An 18,915-nucleotide genomic window follows, 5' to 3' on the forward strand; every position below is an offset into this window, starting at 1 on the left:
CTGTTGTTAAGTTTTTGACTGATAAAGGTTTTAAAATTAAATATGCTCTGGATGTCACAGCTGTGAGATCAGACAAAATTACCATGATTACACTGCTTAGAATGTGCTTTCCAAGGATTTCAGACACCAGATGGCAAAATAAAAACAAAAAAGATAAAAATAAAAACCATAAAATGCCCTTTTAGGAAAAAATGGTCCCCCCTTAAAGGTATGTGCATTGCCCTAAACAGAAAACTTATCAAATTTATGCGACAAAGTCATTTTTCTGGACTAAAGCGCCATCTAGTGGCTAACAGGGTTTCCCTTTAAAATATTCAAACATATACCCATCCATACAGCATTAAAAGAAGCTTTGTTTTATTATCAGTGAAAGGAAATGGTAAAAAAAAGGCTGTGTAAAACATTTCCATTGAGCAAATCATTTTCTAATTAGTTGAAAATTTAATAAGAAATTTGATTATTTGAAATGGTGGTAAACTTAAAAGTATATCTGTTTTTCTTGCTTTAGACTGGGCTTTTTTTAAACACTAGGTAAAGTTTGGTATGTGTCGCGCTGTTGATAAAGCCGTAGATCGTCTATAAAACGAGGGTTTTCTGTGCTTGTTTTGTTGTGCGCATGCGCAGTAAGAAAGACCAGTTCTGTATCAATAATGAATACTTTTTAAAAACATAATTTTATGGAAGTTTGTAAAGTTTTGCTGTCGTTGGTTTAATGTAAAGGGTTGTTTTTATTTAGGAATTGTTTTTCCTGCTCTTTGACATTAGAAAAGTGTGATTATGTGCCTAATAAACAAATCGTGCTACCGGTGGGCGTGGCCATCTTTTTTCCTCTCCGCACTCGGGAATCCAGTCAGAGTGAGACCTCTTTCCTTTTTTCCTCCACCTCTCTCAGATTAAACCCGTTTGATGGGATTTACGTCAGTGACGTCACCCTGTCGGACAGGGAGAAGAGGCGTTTTGGAGGAGAGTTTCGTCCGGTTGTCACTTCCGAGGAAGAGGGAGTGTTTTAGACATTTACCTGGCCGGTGTCACCTGTTGCTTTTTTGTGTGTCGTCGAAGTTTCCTAATATTTGGACGCTAAACACTGGCTTCACTAAGGCGTAAAACAGAGAAGGCGCTGAAGGTAAGTGTCTCCTGTTGGGAACTAATTATTAGAAAAGCTTGTTACGGTTTTTAAGGCTCACCAGCTAAACGAGCACAATGTCAACAACATGCATTAGTCACATTAAAAACAACAGCTGTGTAGCTTTTAACGATAAACTATGTAGGTTTAAGTCTTAAAGTGTGAAGTCTGGCTTGTAATTTTGGCCGTATTATTTAGCTTACTAATGTAACAGGAAGTGAAATCTCCACTGGAAGTTTAGGTTGGTGGCTGACATTCATTGACTCACACAGGCGCCTGTTTGCAACAAGTTTCCCAGCTTTCCTTCTGTCTGTGTGGACATTAACTCTTTAATAACATTTGGTCAAGCTACCTTGAAACATACTCCTATATTCTGTGTGTATACACAATATAAACCACAGGTTTTGCACCTTTAGTGACCAAAACATACACAAAATGAAACATTACCTCAAATGTAAGCTGTGTTTTGAGTGCTTCAGCACCCCCAAAATAATAAAATAATACCAGCCTATGTTGGTTCTGCTGTTCCAAACAAACAAAAACAAACTTTTTAAAGCACATGAAACATCTAGATGTGATACTATCTGTGCTGACTCAGCTGCAATCCTGGTTCCAACCACTAAATTTTCTATTTTCCTATCTGACAGGTTCCTAATCCTTAAAATATATATATTTTTTCTTGGCTAGTAAGTTGGGAAAATGTCAGTCTGCACTGATCATAAAGAAGAAAAGTGCCCAGAAATTCATTTGTCATCTCGTTGTTTACTTTCTGTGTGAGTGATTAACATGACACAAGTTTGAACTTTTGCTCCAACAAAAGCTGGTTAATTTTTTTTTCTGAAAGTGCAAGTCTTTTTCAACAAACTAACAGACTGTGAGTTTCTGTTTTCAACAAAAACGAACCAGTTTGATTCTCCACATATAGCTTTTTCACCACCAACATGCTGTAATGGATAATTTAAAGCAGTAACAAACTTTATTTCTAGTTATTTAACAAACATGAACTGACTGATATAATTAATAACCACTGACAGACCTAATTTATTCTGAACATTCATCAAGGAAATTCATGGCAATCTCTAAAAATATGTAGAAATAATGTCAATTTTTGTGACTGATGACAACTTGTCATATTGTTCAATGGGAATTCAGGATGTTAATTATCCCCAGATTTTGAATATTAAAATGCTGTAACTTTCTAACATTCAATTGAAATAAATTTGATTTACATAAACCTTCTAAAAGCTTGTCAGTGTACCTAACAAAACTAAACATACAAAACTTTTATAAAGACCAGAACATTTCATTATAGTTTTTTTAGATTTTTTTTTTTTTTATAAAAATTGTATTCCTTGTTGGTTTATTTGTTCTGTGTATTGAGAGTGCAGGCACTATTTATTTAGATCCCGTCAGTCCTTTACACTAAAGTTTATTGTCTTTCATTTTAATTGACCCTGAGGCATATTTTGAACATATCACGACTGTCTGTTTCTCCAGGATGCTAAGAGGATCCTGACCCGTGGCCCCGACATGAGCGTGACGTCATGGTTCCTGGTCAGCAGCTCGGGCACGCGCCACAGGTTGCCCCGGGAGATGATCTTCGTCGGCCGGGATGATTGCGAGCTAATGCTGCAGGTGAGTGGCTGCCGTGAAGTTCGGGCCTACACAGTAAACAGATCTTCATCTCTGAAAGGAAGGTGTCTAAGGAATGCCTACTCCTAAATAGTTGCATGAATCAGGAGAGGCATTTTGGGTGTGTAACCTGGAGATGGTGTCCTGCATCGAAAGCATTCTGCCGTGTTGTTTTTCATGCGCCGTCCGCTGCAAACACAAAGTCTTTGTGGTCTTTACATAATAATTTCCATCTCATTTTGTTCTCGCTCTGTGTTTAGACCAGTCAAGGAGGAATGTTGCCTCTGAGGCAGTTGTTTATACAATTATTTTGTGTGTTAAACCCAGATATGCCCTGCTAACCACAGATTGAGAAGTTGTTCCTGTCCACATTTAGGCGTTGTCACGTTTAGGAAAAACCTCAGCTTCTCCCAGCCTGAATTGGTGCATGCTTCACACTTTCCACTGAAACTGATGTGGAGCACATTCAGTTTCTGTACCAAATAGTTCCAAATCTGTGCCTTTTCTTGTGTGTGTGGCTGCCTCAGTGCATTTTTTAGAAACATGAGAATCCTGTTTACCGTGAAAAGCTGAGTTATTTGAAATGGTGCTGTTCAGGGCCTTGTCTTTAAATGTTCGTACTTTCCATGACAACTGATGTTTGATCTGTATCTCCATGAGCAGCGGTTGGTCCTACAGCATTTTGTTTCTGCCTTCGTGTTGTGTTTATTATTGTTCTCTGATAATGGGGCCGAAGTGACAGAAAAGGCCAACAAACTCAGACTGTGATATCTTCCTGATGGAGCCTCCACAGTTAAACTAATCAAGGAGGTAAACTATTTGATAAATCACCACTGTGGGCAGTGATAGTTCACTTGATGGATAATAGTATCCCAGTTACTTCCAGAGGAATGTTCAGGGGTTTATGACAAGCCCACAAATGGTCCACTGGAGAACCGGCTTTAATTTGGCTAATGAATTTTGTCAGTCAGTCACAGTGTTTGAGATTTCTGTGGCAGAGAGGCCCCGGGTGCTAATGAGCAGCGAAGAGGCTGTCAGTCTGTATCAGTTCATCATTTTTCATGTAAACAAAAGAGGCATATTTTGACCCTGCTAAGTGGCAGGTATGCACTCAAAAACCTGAACGTTTAAAGCAGACTTTTACGAATTAAAAAAACAAACAATTATTGGTGTAACCTGGTAGAATATTTGACTCTGGATTGCCTGCAAGCTTCAATTTTTATTGCAGTGCTGTTTGAGTTTTCAGCCCTTTACTTTGTTATACAAGACTTCTTACAAAATCCACAAATCCTTGTAATCACATGTCACGTACAGCACGATAAAAGAACCATTAGCTTTCTCAGTTTTGACATTTGATATGATGCTCTACTTTCATTTCCATTTTCATTAAAAAAAATTGACACTTTCTCTGAAGCATTTCAAATACCAGGCTGTAATTGGTCCATGTCGTCCAAAAACTAACCTATAGCAAATGATTTCCGCTGCTTTGCTCTTGTTTTGCAGTCTCGCAGTGTGGACAAACAGCACGCTGTGATCAACTATGACCCAAACACCGATGAGCACATGGTGAAGGACCTGGGCAGCTTGAACGGAGTGAGTCAGTCTTCTTTTAGCACCAAACTGCCTGCTTCAGTCTCAGCGAGAGGAAAAATAAAACGCTGCTGCCTGGAGGCTCTCGTCTCAACAATTCCTGGAGCAGAAAGCATGTCTCTGTTCGCCAGAGACGGTTAGAGGAACAGTGACAATCCTCAGACTGGAGTTCTCTGGTTGCCAGGACCCCTTTTTTTGTTTCCAGTCTTTGCATGTCAGCCTGTGGCCTTCTCCTTTTACAGCCCTGTTGCCACTTCATTGCACCGGTATCCCACTAAAAATCCAAAAATGTGCAGAGGGAGACGCTGCTCGTTGTGCTCACTGAGCATTAATTTTGGCTCTGGTATCAAAACCAATCAGAGCAGAACAGTGCAGATATGCAACTCAAGTCATTTAATTAATCTGTGTAGACAAGATCTGCTTCTTGTACAGTGTTTTTACCTGTAAACCTGAACATAAACACTGAAACCACTCCTATCAATTGTAAGAGACGAGGGGGGAAAACTGCACAAGCACTGTTGCATTTCTTTCTACCTAAACATCAAATATCATTATATAATCCCATCAGTTTCGGTGTGCTGGTGGATTAACTTTCAGTGGGAAAAGGGCCAATTATGAAGCACCTCCAGTATTAACGTGCATGGCACAAGGAAGTAGTCAGTTTTTCTGAGTTGGTACACAGTTATCTTGTTAAGAAGGAAAATAATGTCATATTAATGCTGTTTTGCAGACATTTGTGAATGACCTCAGGATCCCGGACCAGACGTACATCACCCTCAAGCTGTCAGACGTTATTCGCTTCGGTTATGATATCCTTTCTTTTGTTAATCTCTTTTCAAACTAACCCATACTGTGCTGTCATTGATTTAATTATAACCGGGTGTCACTGTTAAGCAGAATTTCTGCTCTTAAGGTTGCAGCAGTTTTGGTCGAGGCTTAGCAGCACGTGTAATTTCGATACATTTTCCTCTCCTCTGCCCTTCGCCGCACAGTAATCCTGTGTGGTTTTCCAGTCAGGAGTTTTAGATTATGACCAAGTGTTAAACACGAAAGCTGCTCCAGCACCCTTTGACCCTCAGAGCCGAAAACTCATGAATGGTGAAACACAGTTTAGATAACAGGATGAAAAGACACATTTAGAAATGTTTGTCCACTGAACTGAGGGCATAGTTTTACCAAGAAAAACAAAAAAAGATACTTTAATCTGGTTTTAAAGAGGTAAAACTAGACAATTCAGTGGAAACATACTAAATTAACATTTAGGCAACAGGTTTGCTGTATTCTTTAGTTGTCCCTAAATTATAAATTGTGCCACACAGTTAAAGGTTTGAGTACTTTAACTCTTTCCGTACATGCACATGTTTATATCCTGGAGAAGAGTCAACACAAAGTCCCGGAGGAAGCCCTAAAAGTAAGTTCTTCTCACATCCTGTACCTTTTTTTTCCCCCCCTGAGTCATCTGGCAAAATGATCAGCGTTCATCCCTAAGCTAAAGCTAATTATTTTATTTATTTTGAAGCGTTATGGGGAGAGTTCTTCTGAAAATCTATTATTTAGTCATCATGATTTAAAAAAGTTACAAGGGGGTTTTTATCAGGTCGTTTCTTAATATTATTATTTCTTTGTTTGACACTCAGGAAGCACATGGGCTGTAGATTTACGAGGAATAATCAGGCTGAAACGAACAACAAAACTCTTCAAAGTGTTTTTATTAAAAATAGCTGCTGGATAATTAGCCGTGTGGTTAATAGACTAAACAAAGTTCAGCTTTTATGTTTTTGCCATTTATGTAATTGTGTGCTGACTGTAGTCGATCAGCTCTGTCCTTTTTAAAAGAAACAAAATAATTAAAAAATTAAAATTTTAAAATTTTTGTGTACGTCCTGCTCTGTCATCCATTAAACTGTTCTTCATTAAAAAGGTGAAGGACAAAGGTTTTAACTGAAGAAGCCCCTTCCTTCTTTGTTTGAGAACAGTTGCATCGGTGCTGATTGTTGGTGGGAGGTTTTTCACATCCTGCTTCCCTCTTGTCTCCCTTCGCAGCACGAGAAGTACACCAGCCAGCTGCAGCTCGGTCTAAAATCCCTGGAAGCCAAGTCGAGGGAAAAACAGCAGCTCCAGAGGAGCAATGATGCGATTTCTAATATGAAGCTGCAGGACAAGGATGAGCGAAAGGCCCAGTCAGTCACAGGTGAATGACCCTGTCCACAAACGACTACACAGCAGGAGAGCAGCTGCTTTAATTGTCTTTCTGCTTGATGGGAATTGTTCTAACCAGAGTGGATTTGAATATCCTGTTCACGCACAAGGAAGGGGAAGTCTTTGAGGATTTCCGTGTGCTGCACGACTTTAGCCACAGATCCCCGGATAGAACAACTACGGCTTCTTTTATTAAGAGCTTCCCTGGTGTGAGATTAGGATGGCTCGTGAATAGAGAGGCTCAAGTGACAATCCTGTGGTGTCAGTAAAGAAATTGATCTTGACATCCTGGGTTGGCAGGATGAGCATACATGAGTAAGGGCTAAAAGGGTGAGGAGTTTAGGACAAGCAGCCTTATCTCTGTCAGACATGCCTGACTGCTGACAAGAGGTGGGGTGCTGCCAAGTATCATGGAGGTTCCTTCTTGTAGACGAATTGCAGGTTTTGCCCACTCATATTTGCAGTCTCTCTCATGCTGTTTGCTCCTGGATGTACTGAGTTAATCAGGTTTTTACAGTGCAGGCAGCAGTGGAACCGTCAGCAAGCTGTCAGTTCAGTGGAAGCACTTTGTGAATGAAACTCATTCACACTGACCAAACTACTGCATCTGTTGTTGATTTAGCAGCTCAGTGCTTTCTGCTCCATAATTGGCCCTTTGAGTTTAGTGGGAAAACTACAAGCAGTGCTTAAAATAGGACATTTCCAGCTGTAGCCCCGTGCTCCTCTGCATGCCTTCACTGAACTGCAGCGTATTTTGGAGTAGTGACCTGACAAAACCAGTCATTGCAAACTGTTTGAACAATTTCGCCCAAGCCGTGTTTACTGATCTTTTGTGTAGTTACAGTCACAGCAGCCACACGCTGCACACTGCACTGCAGTTCACCAAAGAGATAACTAAACTAACCTTCACTGTCTAGCTCAGTGTAGTGACACAACAAGATAAGGATGGTGTTTCACTGCGTGCCTGAGAAAATAAAGCTAGGGTTACACCAGCAACCTCCAATAAGTGTTGGGTGTTGAGGAACGGTGCGTCTATCAACAAAATCTGTTTTTGTTTTTCTTTAAGCCTCTTCATCGTGAGACACATCTCCATTGACTTTATGCAAACATGTTTTCTTCAGCAGATATCTTGATTTTCTTCACTTACCATGGATCAAATGTGTTAAACAGCTTTTCTTATGCTTAAGTTACTGTTTAATTCCTCAAAACTTTATGCAGCTGCTTCCTTTTTAAACGCTGGAAAAGCTATTGCATATTTTTTGTGCTTGCCCTTCTTTCCTCTTGCAGTTGTACAGGATGTGGAGTGAATCCAACCCTCCAGCTGTCTGCAGTGTAGACTCTTCAGCTGCACAGTGTCTGAGTCAGTCAGGCCTACTTTACCTCATCGGGGCTTGGGGCCATTCAGTGTTGGGAAAAGGATCATAAAATTGATCACTCAGCTTGTCCTAATGCAGCACATTTACACTGCAAAATTTCCTAGTTCTTAATGTGTGCTTTTTTAAAAGTAATTGCTCATTAAAACTTCTACAGAGACACACAGAAAGAAAATATTTTGACTTTGTTTTTTTATTTATGTATTAAAATAATATTTTTTTTATCATTTTACCCTCTTTTTGTGTATTCTTTTGGTTTATTAATATTCATGCCGTCACAGGGCATGTTATTATGTGCTCACTTGTGGATTTTTGTTTTTGTTTTAGCTAAAAGTAGAGGATTGAGTAAGTGGAAAGGAATTGTTAACATGCCCCTCTGCTTCTTCTGCCACTCTGTTTGTGTTTTGTTGTGCGTGTCCAAGGCAACAGTGCTAAATTGTTGCTGATGCTTGGGGTTTGTGAAGCCACATTAAACTCTAAAGAGCTTGTTTGTCTCATCTATCAGGACAAAAAGTGGCTCCTGGATTATCTGATTAGTTCATTATAGGCTTGCTAGCATGTGTGTACTAGCATGCCAGGATACTTGACAAGTCTGACTAAATACCAAAGCAGGATAAGTCTTTACTCTTCTGGCTGCAGCAGAGAGAGCATATAGTGTCAGCGTCTACAAGAATACTCACTTTATATCTTACATCTTACATGGTTTTTCTTTTAGGATCAGGAGGAAGTTGTCTTTTCACAAGGAGGATTATGTTTTAATGGTTTGAAACGGCTTATACAATAGTTTTGACCCCAACTTCTCTGTTTGTTATAAAAAAGTGTAGGATAACTGCAGGAAGTGAAACATTATTCTCCTAGCTTCAGTATGGTGCACTTGTTAGTTGTGTCCAGAAAACACTATAGTTTTTTATATGAAAAATCTTAATAATATTCTTATTGTAATTATGATAGATAAATAGATTTGAACACTTTTAGCTTTCCTCCCTCTGCTTGAATATATTATGTGTATTTATTATTGCGTGTTTGTCTGTGAGGTCCCACAGATTTTCCCATGTCCAGGCCTACTCCTTTGTATGGCCAACCATCATGGTGGGGAGAGGACGAGGACCAAGCCAACGCAAAGCAGAACAGAGGTGGAAAAATGCCAGAGCAGGAGACTCCAGGTCAGAGAATATATCTAATATATTTGTAATTACTGAACTTCTTTGTTTTTATATTTATCAAACAAGATTTCTAATGTAGGTGTATGAATATTCTGAAGTCTGTGAGTTAGATCCTAATTTGTAATGACAGGCTTTTATGGCCCTGTTATCTGGTGGTCACTGGGAGATGGATGGTTTTAAGCCTTGGGCAGGTCTCTGACTGCCAGTTGTGAAATGTTTGCCAGGCCACTGGGCAGTGCCTGTCTGCCTCGTGATGGATTATGACCCTTTAAGCTGCCGAAGGGGGGAGGAAGGGTCATTGTTCCCTTCGTGTTGCCCAGACGGAAACAGATTATTAGCGCTTAGCTACCCTGCTGTGGAGTCTGAGCTTCTAAAGTGATATTTGGCCACATCCAGCTGGCAACTGAAGGCCAACGGGTTGGTTTGTTTTCTCAGCTTAACAGCTGGATCCTTCATGTTCTTTATGGTATAATGTTTAACACTAACACAGCACCTGCATGTTCGAGTTACCGGGCTCTAATTAAGGCATATTTTTCTACATTAGTGCAGTGAGTGCATTATATTGGATCTTAACAGAAGCTGTCTATTTGTATTTACGGTTCTGTTTTCAGAGTCTGCTAAAGATGCATCCAGATATGAGGTGAGCCGGTCTCAGTCTGACAGTCAGGCCAAGTCTTTGTTCTCCTACCGAAAAGAGCCCAGCTACTTTGAGATCCCAACGAAGGAGTTCCAGCAGCGACCTACCAAGAAACAGGAGTCGCAGGTTGAAGAGGTTCCAACAAAGGATACCTCAGAGCCCACTCAGATCATCCCCCCATCCCCAACACCACCTGTGGTCCAAAGCCACGCCTCCTTCACCATCGAATTTGATGAATGCACCCCAGGTAAAATGAAGATCAAAGACCACGTGACCAAGTTTGCTTTCCGCCAGTCGCGCAAGCAGCCTTCCACAGAGGTTGCTACCACACCTACGGAGGTGATGTCATCACAAAGCAAAGTAGCTGATTGGTTGGTCCAAAGCAACGCAAGTATGACGATGAGGAGAAGGTCCCAGGGTGAAAACTTGCATAGCACAAATAGCCTCTCCTCAGATTTGAAAATAACAAATGGTAAGTCTCTTAAACAGTTAAAGTTTAGGAACCTTACTCTAAGTTGAAATGGTGTAATACTGTTTTTTGGGTTTCTTTCATCAGCAAACCGCTGTGAGAATGGTTCTTACAGTGATTCAGGACATCCTGCGGTTAACGGAGATGACTTCCTCCAATCAGAACCTCTGGATGTAGTGCATGCTTCTCCAAAAACTTCAAGGACTTCTCCAGATTTGGAGGAACTCTTGTCTCACTCTCCAACAGAATCACCATCCCTTTCCAGTCATGGCAAGTCCGAGCTTCAACAAACCTTTGTGATTGAAATTTTTGATGATAACTTACGAAAGAAGCGATCCCAGTCCTTCACAAATCCCACCGCCTCACCTGAGGCTGCAAGGCTTCGGCACCAGCAGGAGAAGTCAAGCAAGAGTTCAAGCCCTAATATGAGGGACATGGTGGGACATGTAGAACGACACGTCCCCCCTGCATCGTCCTCCACCACTCCCCCAACGCAGCGATTCACTATTCCTCTAAAGGACTCTGCTTTAACAGGGTTTCAAAGAGCTGGCTCGCTACGAAGGGAAAAGACAGAAGACCGAATCAGCACCGGCTTTTCCTCCCGCTCCTCTTCATCTGCATCTGTAAGACCCTTTAGCAGTGTCGGTCGGAAATCCAAACTCGCAAAAGAATTTACCGCCGAATTCCTCAAACAGAAGAACTCGTCTTCCAGCTGGGAGAAAATTGCTTCCAGTTCCCCTAAAGCTGCTCAGAGGAGGGCTGATGCAGTTTTCCAGTCTGATCAGACCTCCACAAGCCCTCCTCCACCTGATTTCCATCACCAGCATCAGACCTCTTCCCCAGTTAACCAGCCTGTTCCTCTGAAGACCCCCACCATGCCCACTCATAATGTGGAAGTCAGAAGTCCCAGAAACGAAGAGGAGGACAATCTGAGTGATACAGGAACCTACACCATTGAAGCAGATGTTCAAGATAAAGAGGTGGAAGAGGCACGAAGCAAGATTGACCAGGCAAGACGCTCCATCTAATTTATATTAATTCAGTAGAATAGTTGCTTATGACTAAAAATCACAGCATGTTGCATCAAACCCATAGCCTATATCTTTGTTATTCGCCAGCTTCCACTGCTGTCCTGCCCAGAGTGCTTCTAGGCTGTTCCATCTTCGTCATTCATACACTTAAAAACTTGCAATACCCTTTTTCCTGACAGGTGTTTGGTGTTGTTGAGAGTCCAGAACCAATGAACCAGAGTGACACAGAAACATCATTGACATTTAGGCCTGTTATTGATCAGGGCAGGGAGGAGGATAGGCAGAGTAGCTGTGGGGAGGTGATTCCAGCCCCAGAGCAGGGACATAGTCAGGTAAAGGTAACCTCCTCTGCTCAGGGTGGGATTGGTAAATGGAAAAACATTTTAACTTTAACTCTAATTTAATGGATATTTTTAAAGCCGGCATGTAATGCTGTGTTGGTTTGGCTTCTTGATATTTACTTACTTTTTTGGTGTCTCTTTTTTAAATTTGGCTCATCTTCCCTCACAGTGTCTGGGTTGGGTGTTTTTTATTGTTTGGGCTTTCAAATTAACCAAATTTTAAGAACTAAATTTGTTTGCAGTCATACTACATACTAACAGACTGATCTGTCATCTGTTATCCAGACTGTGGAACTGTGTTTATCAAGTTTGCTGCTTCCTAAATGCTTTTTTTCCCCTTTTTTTCTCTTTTTTAATTTTTTTTAAAGATGATGAATAGTTGTATATTTTCTCACACAGGTTCATCCAGCAGCTGCTGGGGTTCAGGGGGCTCCTAAGTGGATGTCTTGCTGGGCCAGCTTGGCAGACAGTTACACAGAATCTGGGCCTTCGTCTGGCCTCTTTGACGTCCCTTCACAGATGGAACTGTCAGGAGGGGGTAAGCCACCTGACGAGATATTGGTCTATTTGAAATGATAATGAGACACTCTGATGAATATGAATGATATTCAGTATGTGTGGTTAATATGCATTAAAACTGTTTACTTCAGCACGAGGTACCATCATCCATAAGACCGCACGCAGCCAGCACCAAAACAGCTCGGATGCTGATGACTCAAGGGCTCGACACATCCTGGCGCATGTCCCCCAGGAGGAGAGGAGTCACCTTCCAACTCCCAGTATTCATGTTCATTATAACCCCAATTCAACATTTGATGTGGAGAACCGTAGCTCAGCAGACCCCAGGTCTCAAGATGATGTACATAGGTTAAATGTGCAGGATGATGTAGAGCCTGACAGCCTGAGTGATGCCAGCAAATCAGATGATGGATCTAGCGTAGAGCTCAGCGGGAGACTGCTAACTGGTGCAGAAGAGAAGCTTAGACTCGCTGGCAAGTCTACAGCTTTCTACATCGGGCCAGAGGACGAGTCCAAACCACTCCGTGGAGGCTTAACGGAGAGCTCTCCCAAGTCTGAAAGTAAACATGTTAACAGAACTTTTTCTACAGCTACTCTAACCAAACAAAAAGACATTCAGGACTCTGAGACAGTCAGATCCACTGCATCACTGCCCATACTGGACCACAGGACACAGAGTCCAGAGAGTAAAGAAGCTGCAGCACCGTCAATAATCAGACAGGAGAGCTTCACCAAGGACAGGCCTAGCAATGCCGGACTGCCTAACATCTCCAGTCTTCCTGTTGAGAGAGATCCAGAACCTGGATTATTCCTGGGGGGCGGCAGTCAGGACACTCGTTCTTACCTCAGACAGACTGAGGATGTTCTGGCTGCTTTGGAGGCCAAACTCCAAGCAGGACAGTCGGGGGCCACTCCATCGCCCATCGTGGACTCGCTTTCCGGGGACTCTGATGTGGACACCTCCAGCACAGTCAGCCAACAGAGCAGTAAGACCAAGCCAAACTCACTGATGACACAGCCAGCTGCTGGTGGCCTGCACAGTGACAAGTTTTTTACTAACGTAGCTAGTCAAGACTCAAATCAGTCTGAAAAGCCTCATTCTTATGGATTAAACAGCAGCAACAAGACTGAGCCTGTCAAGAAAACAGTTGGACTGAGACGTAGCATTGGGAAGTCCGGCTCTACAGACCTGAGCGACGACCCTCAGAGCTTACCTTATTCTGATCAGGAAAGCAGCAACAACCAAACGCAAAGAAAGTACACTGTGCCTCTTCAGAAGGACGATGGCAAGACATCCAAAGTGTTTCAGCTCTTGAATCGTACCAGCAGCTTGTCAGCCCCAAGACCCACCAGGGCTTCGATGCTCCGCCGGGCTCGTCTGGGAGAGGCCTCAGACAACGAGGGGACCGAAACTGACAAGTTGTCCCAAGAAGCAAACAACGCTCCTGGGAAGCAGCCCCAGGAGGCCAAGAAACTCTCCAGACTGGATATGCTGGCCATGCCTCGTAGGCGGACAGGTTCATTCAATACACACAGTGATACAGAGACGTCTTCTACCTCCCAGTGGGCAAACAGGGTCACAGGAGTTTTCAACCGCAGCACAGATTCGAGCGGCAGCTCCAATCAAAGGGCCTCCGTTGGAGTAAAGCCTGGGGAAAGGCCTCAAAAAGCAGCGCTCAGCAAAAACCCTGTAACCCGTTCACGCTCAACCAGTGCCAAATATGCCAGCAGCACAGCAAGTGAGTATAACATGAACAAATAACCAACATTGTAAAACATGAATTATTTTATACCTGGATTAGAAGCAGGACAAAATTGTCAGAGTGGTGAGTTAGTTTGAGGTCACAGTTTCCGTGAGTGATGCCACTGTTTTGGTCTTCTGGATTATTTTTTAATATTATTATTTTTAACAATCCAAGGCTGGGTTCATGGTGGGATTTCACTAACATCTGGATCACTAACTTTACTTTAAAATCTTCACAAATATATTTGTTTCTCTTATCTACACAATGTACATATTAAGATTTTTATTTTTATTTTGAGGGTATGCTGTCATGTTAGAGATTCACATGCTGGTTCTAACCTAAAATTAACCAAATATTTCTTGGGACCGTCAGTGTTTCCACCAACTGGTTCATATCCTGCACATACTGAATTGTGGATGTTATTTTTAACCTGATGAGAACGGAGGATAAGTTAGAGGTGTGGCAATGAGCACATCCACAGCTTTTCTGTTTCTTGCTCTGGGTAATTCATCTTTGAAGTACTTGGTGGTGTTTTGTTTTTTTCTTGGAGGTATCCTTTCATTGCACCTTCTTTTCTCTCTTGTTTTTCCGACCTTTCTATCCTCGTTTTCCGACCAATTCACAACGGCAAGGCTCTAGGAGGCGACAGAAAGGCTCTGACTATACCTCTACCTCAGATGAAGAGTACGACTCAAATTGGACCAGTCTTAAACACAAACGCTCCCAACCTTCCTCAGCTTCTCATAGCCCTCGCAGTCAGCCTCGACCCCAGCCGGTGGTCGCCCGTCATCCGAAACCGAGCAGCAGAGATTCTGAAGAGGAGAACCACGAGGGAGAGGCCTTCCACAGCTGGTCTGCACACAGCGCTGAGATTGCACGGTAAGAAATGCCACAATAAGTTCAAATCTTTTACAGTCATCCTTTGTTGCTAGAAATGATGTTATCATACATATAAGTGCAATTACCTATTAGCAGTATGTTTGAACCTACAGTAACTAAGAGCATAATTTGGATGCACATCTTCAGCAGGCGGATGACTTCAGATGATAGCACTCACTTGCAAAAAATAAGTGTCATGTTGCTTTTGTGATTACATCTTATTTTTCGTCTGTTTGGGCTGTCCTGTTAAAAAGCATCAATATAAAATAATAATATTGATCTTTTATGATCAATATTATTATTATTATTATTATGATAGAAATTGTTCCTCGCCGGTCAGATGCAAGAAAATTAAACTGGGACTTGTAAGGAAAAAATCAAGAGTAAACAATAATTAATATAAACTCAAAAGCCCGTTCTCCTCTTTAATGTCTGGACACTTGCCTTATGTGTGTTTGTGTTGCATATTTCAGTGTCTCTGTCTTTGCAGCTGTAACTGATAACAGGCTTTGGTACATCTTATCTGTCCTACTGGCATACGGTCGACTTAATGTCCCAGAGGCAATGAGCTTTTTCTTTATTTTCTACATTTCTTTGCATAATGTCTGTGCTTGCTCCTGTATTTCTCTCTCTGCTAGGCTGAGTCAAGACCTGGCCAAAGACCTGGCTATTTTAGCCAGAGAAATCCATGACGTAGCAGGTGATGGTGATCCACAAACCCCCGGAGTGGAGCACAGCGCTCCCGAGCAGGTATATCAAATATGCAAATAAAAGATGCAAATAGGACTGTGTTCACATCCAGAGGAAGCCAGAGTTCGACTTTATTCTTGTGCAGCCTTTTCACATATCTTCAGGTTTTTCTTTGATTTGACAAATTGCTAAAAGAAAATATTCAGTAAGATTAATCTAATTTATAATATCAACATAATCAGCTGTGATTTTCAGCAGGGAAAATAAAAAAGCCAAATTTATAGAAATACAAAAAACAAATGCATATTAATGCTTTCTTAACTCTTATTGCATGTTGGAGAATCCAAATGTTCTCAATTTCTTTCATAAATAAGTTTACTGCAGAATTACAAATTCAACTTTTAAAATTTGGGCATTTTTAATCTTTCTTTATATTTTTATGGGTAATACTTTCAAGTTTTTTATATACTTATTATATGTACGCTTGATGAGTTCATTATTATTACTACAAGTTGTAAAAAACAATGTTTGGATGAATTTAAAAGCATTAATTGGGTTTGAGGGCAGTTTTTATGTGCAGTCTTGGAGTTTTGAAGCATAAACCCAGGTGAATAAGATTTTTTATTTTGCTCTAAATGTTTGGTTCAGTTATATAACTTTTAAAATTGCTTAAATAATTGTCTAAATTACTAAATAAGATGGCTGCTTCTTAAATGGGCAAAATGAGTTTTGTCTGCTGGTCTTTCTCCTGAAACTACCTTCCAAAGACTGATTGTGTTCCAGCAGGTTCCCCAGTCTGGACCCAACAGAGTCCAACCAAGTTCTGGACCAAGAAGGGAGCCTGAGCAGAGATCTGATCAAAACTTCAGGCATCTTTCTCGAAACGGAGACGAGGTTTGAAGCAGTGAGCTGTTTTGCTTCTTCTTTACATGCTCTCTCTCTTTCAGAGGGTAACTTTTCCTCTCCTGCAGGTCGTTGCGGACAGTTTGATGCTGAGTCCTGTGTATCAGGTCGCAGCGGCCATCAGAGGAAACACAGAGCAACTTGTTGACAAGATGAAGTAAGATTCAAACAAACTAAATCAGAGATGCAGCCCCATGTTTATTCTGGCTTCGAAGCTTATTAATCTTATCCGATAATCAGATTCCACTGAGCATCTAATCTTATTGAAGACCAATAACTCAGTAAGTCTTCTCACAGACAATCTGACTCAGATTAAATATATTTTATCTTTTGTGTAGATTAGATGCAGTTTTCTTTGAGCCTTTCTCTTTTTTTTGCATTATTTTTATTCTAACAAGAGATCAGAGGGTCCAAGTTGCATCTATAATATTTTGGGAACACAAATACAGACAGAAACTTCATGACGGAGATATTTAAAACAGCTTTTTTAATCAGTGCTGTTGGCATTATGCAGGCTGCTGTTCCAGGACAGGATGGATATCTGGGAAGAAACTGAGGCCAAGATTAAGTCTGACAGTGATGTTGCTGCTGGCAAGTCTTCCAACAAGGTGAGTGATGCTCTGTTTGTTTTTAAAGCTCGTCGTTGCCAGGTGACAATATGCGTTTGAGCTTAGCCAGGTGTCTGTATTTCAGGAAGTTGCATCTATCCTGAAAGAACTTCGACGTGTTCAGATACAACTTGAGGGTGAGACATTAAACAGTATAAATTTTTAACTTTACAGTTTTTAATGTGAATATCAAGTTTGTTTTTTTTCCCCTTTATTTCAGTCATTAATGCTGTCATGGAACCCAGCGGTACACTGGAAGCTACGAAGACGTCCTCCTCCAGAACTCCTCTGTCTCGAGACTGGAGGACGGTCCACTCTGTTTCCAAGCGTGGTGGCGGCCCGAGGCCCAGCGGGAGCGTCAGGAGAGCTGCTGTGACTCCAGACGACCTCAGGGAGGGATATATAGTCTGAGATCTGACTTACACACACATACAGAATACAGCCAGGGCTGAGCGCCTGCTGCAACCCCCCCACGAAACCAGGTGTTGGATGTCTGAGCAAATGAAACCAGACCGAAGGGGAAGTAAAACTTGATTTATAAATCTGTAGCCTCTTGTGCATTAAAGCAAACACACTACACTGTGGACACTCATAAAGTGGTGTTCTTGAGTCAGTAGGAAACACTTTTAAAGCACAACTAATGAGTGGCGTGTGTATCAGGTGATGATTTAAGGAAGTACCATGACATTTCAGTAAATCTCATCTTTAACAGGCCACAGTTATACTTGATTCTCTCTTTTACAAATTGTTTTCAATATTTGCCATTGATATGACCAATATATTTAATTTTTATGAAGCGTTTGCTGCATCTATGTAGTTTGAGAAACAACCTGAGCATAATAGTCTCAGGGAAATCTTTAAAAATGTGTTTAGTGGCAAATAATTCTACAGATGTTTGTGTACTTGTACCATCAGTGATTTCAATGGATTTCTTTATATATTTTTCCATGTCAGTGTCTTTGTGTGCCACGTTTTTGCAGATCAGATGAAAATTATTTATTTTTTTCTTTTGTAAGAGACACAACAGGATTTTTTTTTTTGTGTGTGGGAGACTTGGTATCTTCTTGTGCCAGACCAGTGAATGTTATTTCACACAGTAGATAAACACTATTTAGTCCAGCCGGGGTTAGAAAACCTTCAGGAATGTGCAATCTGAACGGGAAGCACTGCCCGTTCTGCAGTTAAGCCACCTGGCGTTTTAAGGAAATGGCTGTAAAACACAACTGGGATGTTTTTGAGCGTTCCTGCTTCGAAACGTGTGTACTTGTGTCAAAAGCAGCCGGGGCATTGAAACTTTGATTTTCAGACTGACCTGACAAAAACCCATTGTAAAAGTTTTCTCTACATCACGTGATCTACTCACCAAACGTTATCAGAACAATGTGGTCAGTTTAAAACTCCCCGAGTCCCTTTGAGTCACGTGACAAGATAAGTAATGCTATTTTAAGGTTTGTTCAAAAGTAAATGTCAGAAGTTATCTATTTTTGTTTCTACAAGTTACCTCTCAGTCCAGTCTTTTGCACTAATGTAGTTCAACATTCTCCCTTCCTTTTTCCTCTCCTGTGAGTGATTTGTAATAAACCTTTTCTGGTGAGGTTAAAGCAGAGGGAAAAAATGAAATAAAAATTCAACCAGTGGGCTTTTTGCCCCAAACAGATTGTACGTGTGGCTGGGAGGAAACCTCCAAGTGCCGTCTGGCTGTGTGAGACGAAGGGTTTGTTTACAAACTGAATGTTAGTCTGTCCTTCAAAATGTGCTGCTGCTGCTCCTCTGTGGAAATTGGTTTCCAGTTGCTTATTTTACAATCAGAAAGTGTCAAACTTGTGTCCTTTTTTGTAATGCATTAAGTTTCTGTTTCCCCGTCTGTCCCCACACCCCCCTCACATGATTGGGTAGTGATCAACTGGTAGGTTTTCCTTTTTGTTTTTAATGTGTGGTAAATTATTTGATTTTTCTTTCTTCAAATAAACGTGATCAACAAACTGTTTTGCCCCCCCCCCTGCTTTATTGTCA

General features: G+C 41.3%; 1 protein-coding gene across 5 annotated transcripts; it reads left to right on the forward strand.

Annotated features, from left to right (window-relative positions):
- Positions 1 to 911: 911 nt before the first annotated feature.
- On the forward strand, positions 912 to 18,885 carry cep170b (centrosomal protein 170B). 5 transcript variants are annotated; one of them, XM_025005528.2, is made up of 19 exons: positions 912 to 1,123; positions 2,621 to 2,758; positions 4,259 to 4,348; positions 5,076 to 5,154; positions 5,698 to 5,756; positions 6,389 to 6,536; positions 8,952 to 9,080; positions 9,692 to 10,189; positions 10,274 to 11,196; positions 11,397 to 11,549; positions 11,958 to 12,096; positions 12,209 to 13,816; positions 14,455 to 14,701; positions 15,340 to 15,451; positions 16,175 to 16,285; positions 16,363 to 16,451; positions 16,809 to 16,902; positions 16,988 to 17,039; positions 17,123 to 18,885. In XM_025005528.2, exons 2-19 carry the CDS (start codon positions 2,654 to 2,656, stop codon positions 17,311 to 17,313), a joined length of 4,827 nt encoding a protein of 1,608 aa, XP_024861296.1. In that variant the 5' UTR covers positions 912 to 1,123; positions 2,621 to 2,653; the 3' UTR covers positions 17,314 to 18,885. The 5 variants fall into 5 exon arrangements, with proteins under 5 accessions (XP_024861296.1, XP_024861301.1, XP_024861305.1 ...); XM_025005533.2 differs by having other exon boundaries at positions 16,178 to 16,285; XM_025005537.2 differs by having other exon boundaries at positions 14,560 to 14,701.
- Positions 18,886 to 18,915: the final 30 nt, after the last annotated feature.

The sequence above is a fragment of the Kryptolebias marmoratus genome, linkage group LG10 (assembly GCF_001649575.2).
Source record: "Kryptolebias marmoratus isolate JLee-2015 linkage group LG10, ASM164957v2, whole genome shotgun sequence".
Taxonomy (NCBI): domain Eukaryota; kingdom Metazoa; phylum Chordata; class Actinopteri; order Cyprinodontiformes; family Rivulidae; genus Kryptolebias; species Kryptolebias marmoratus.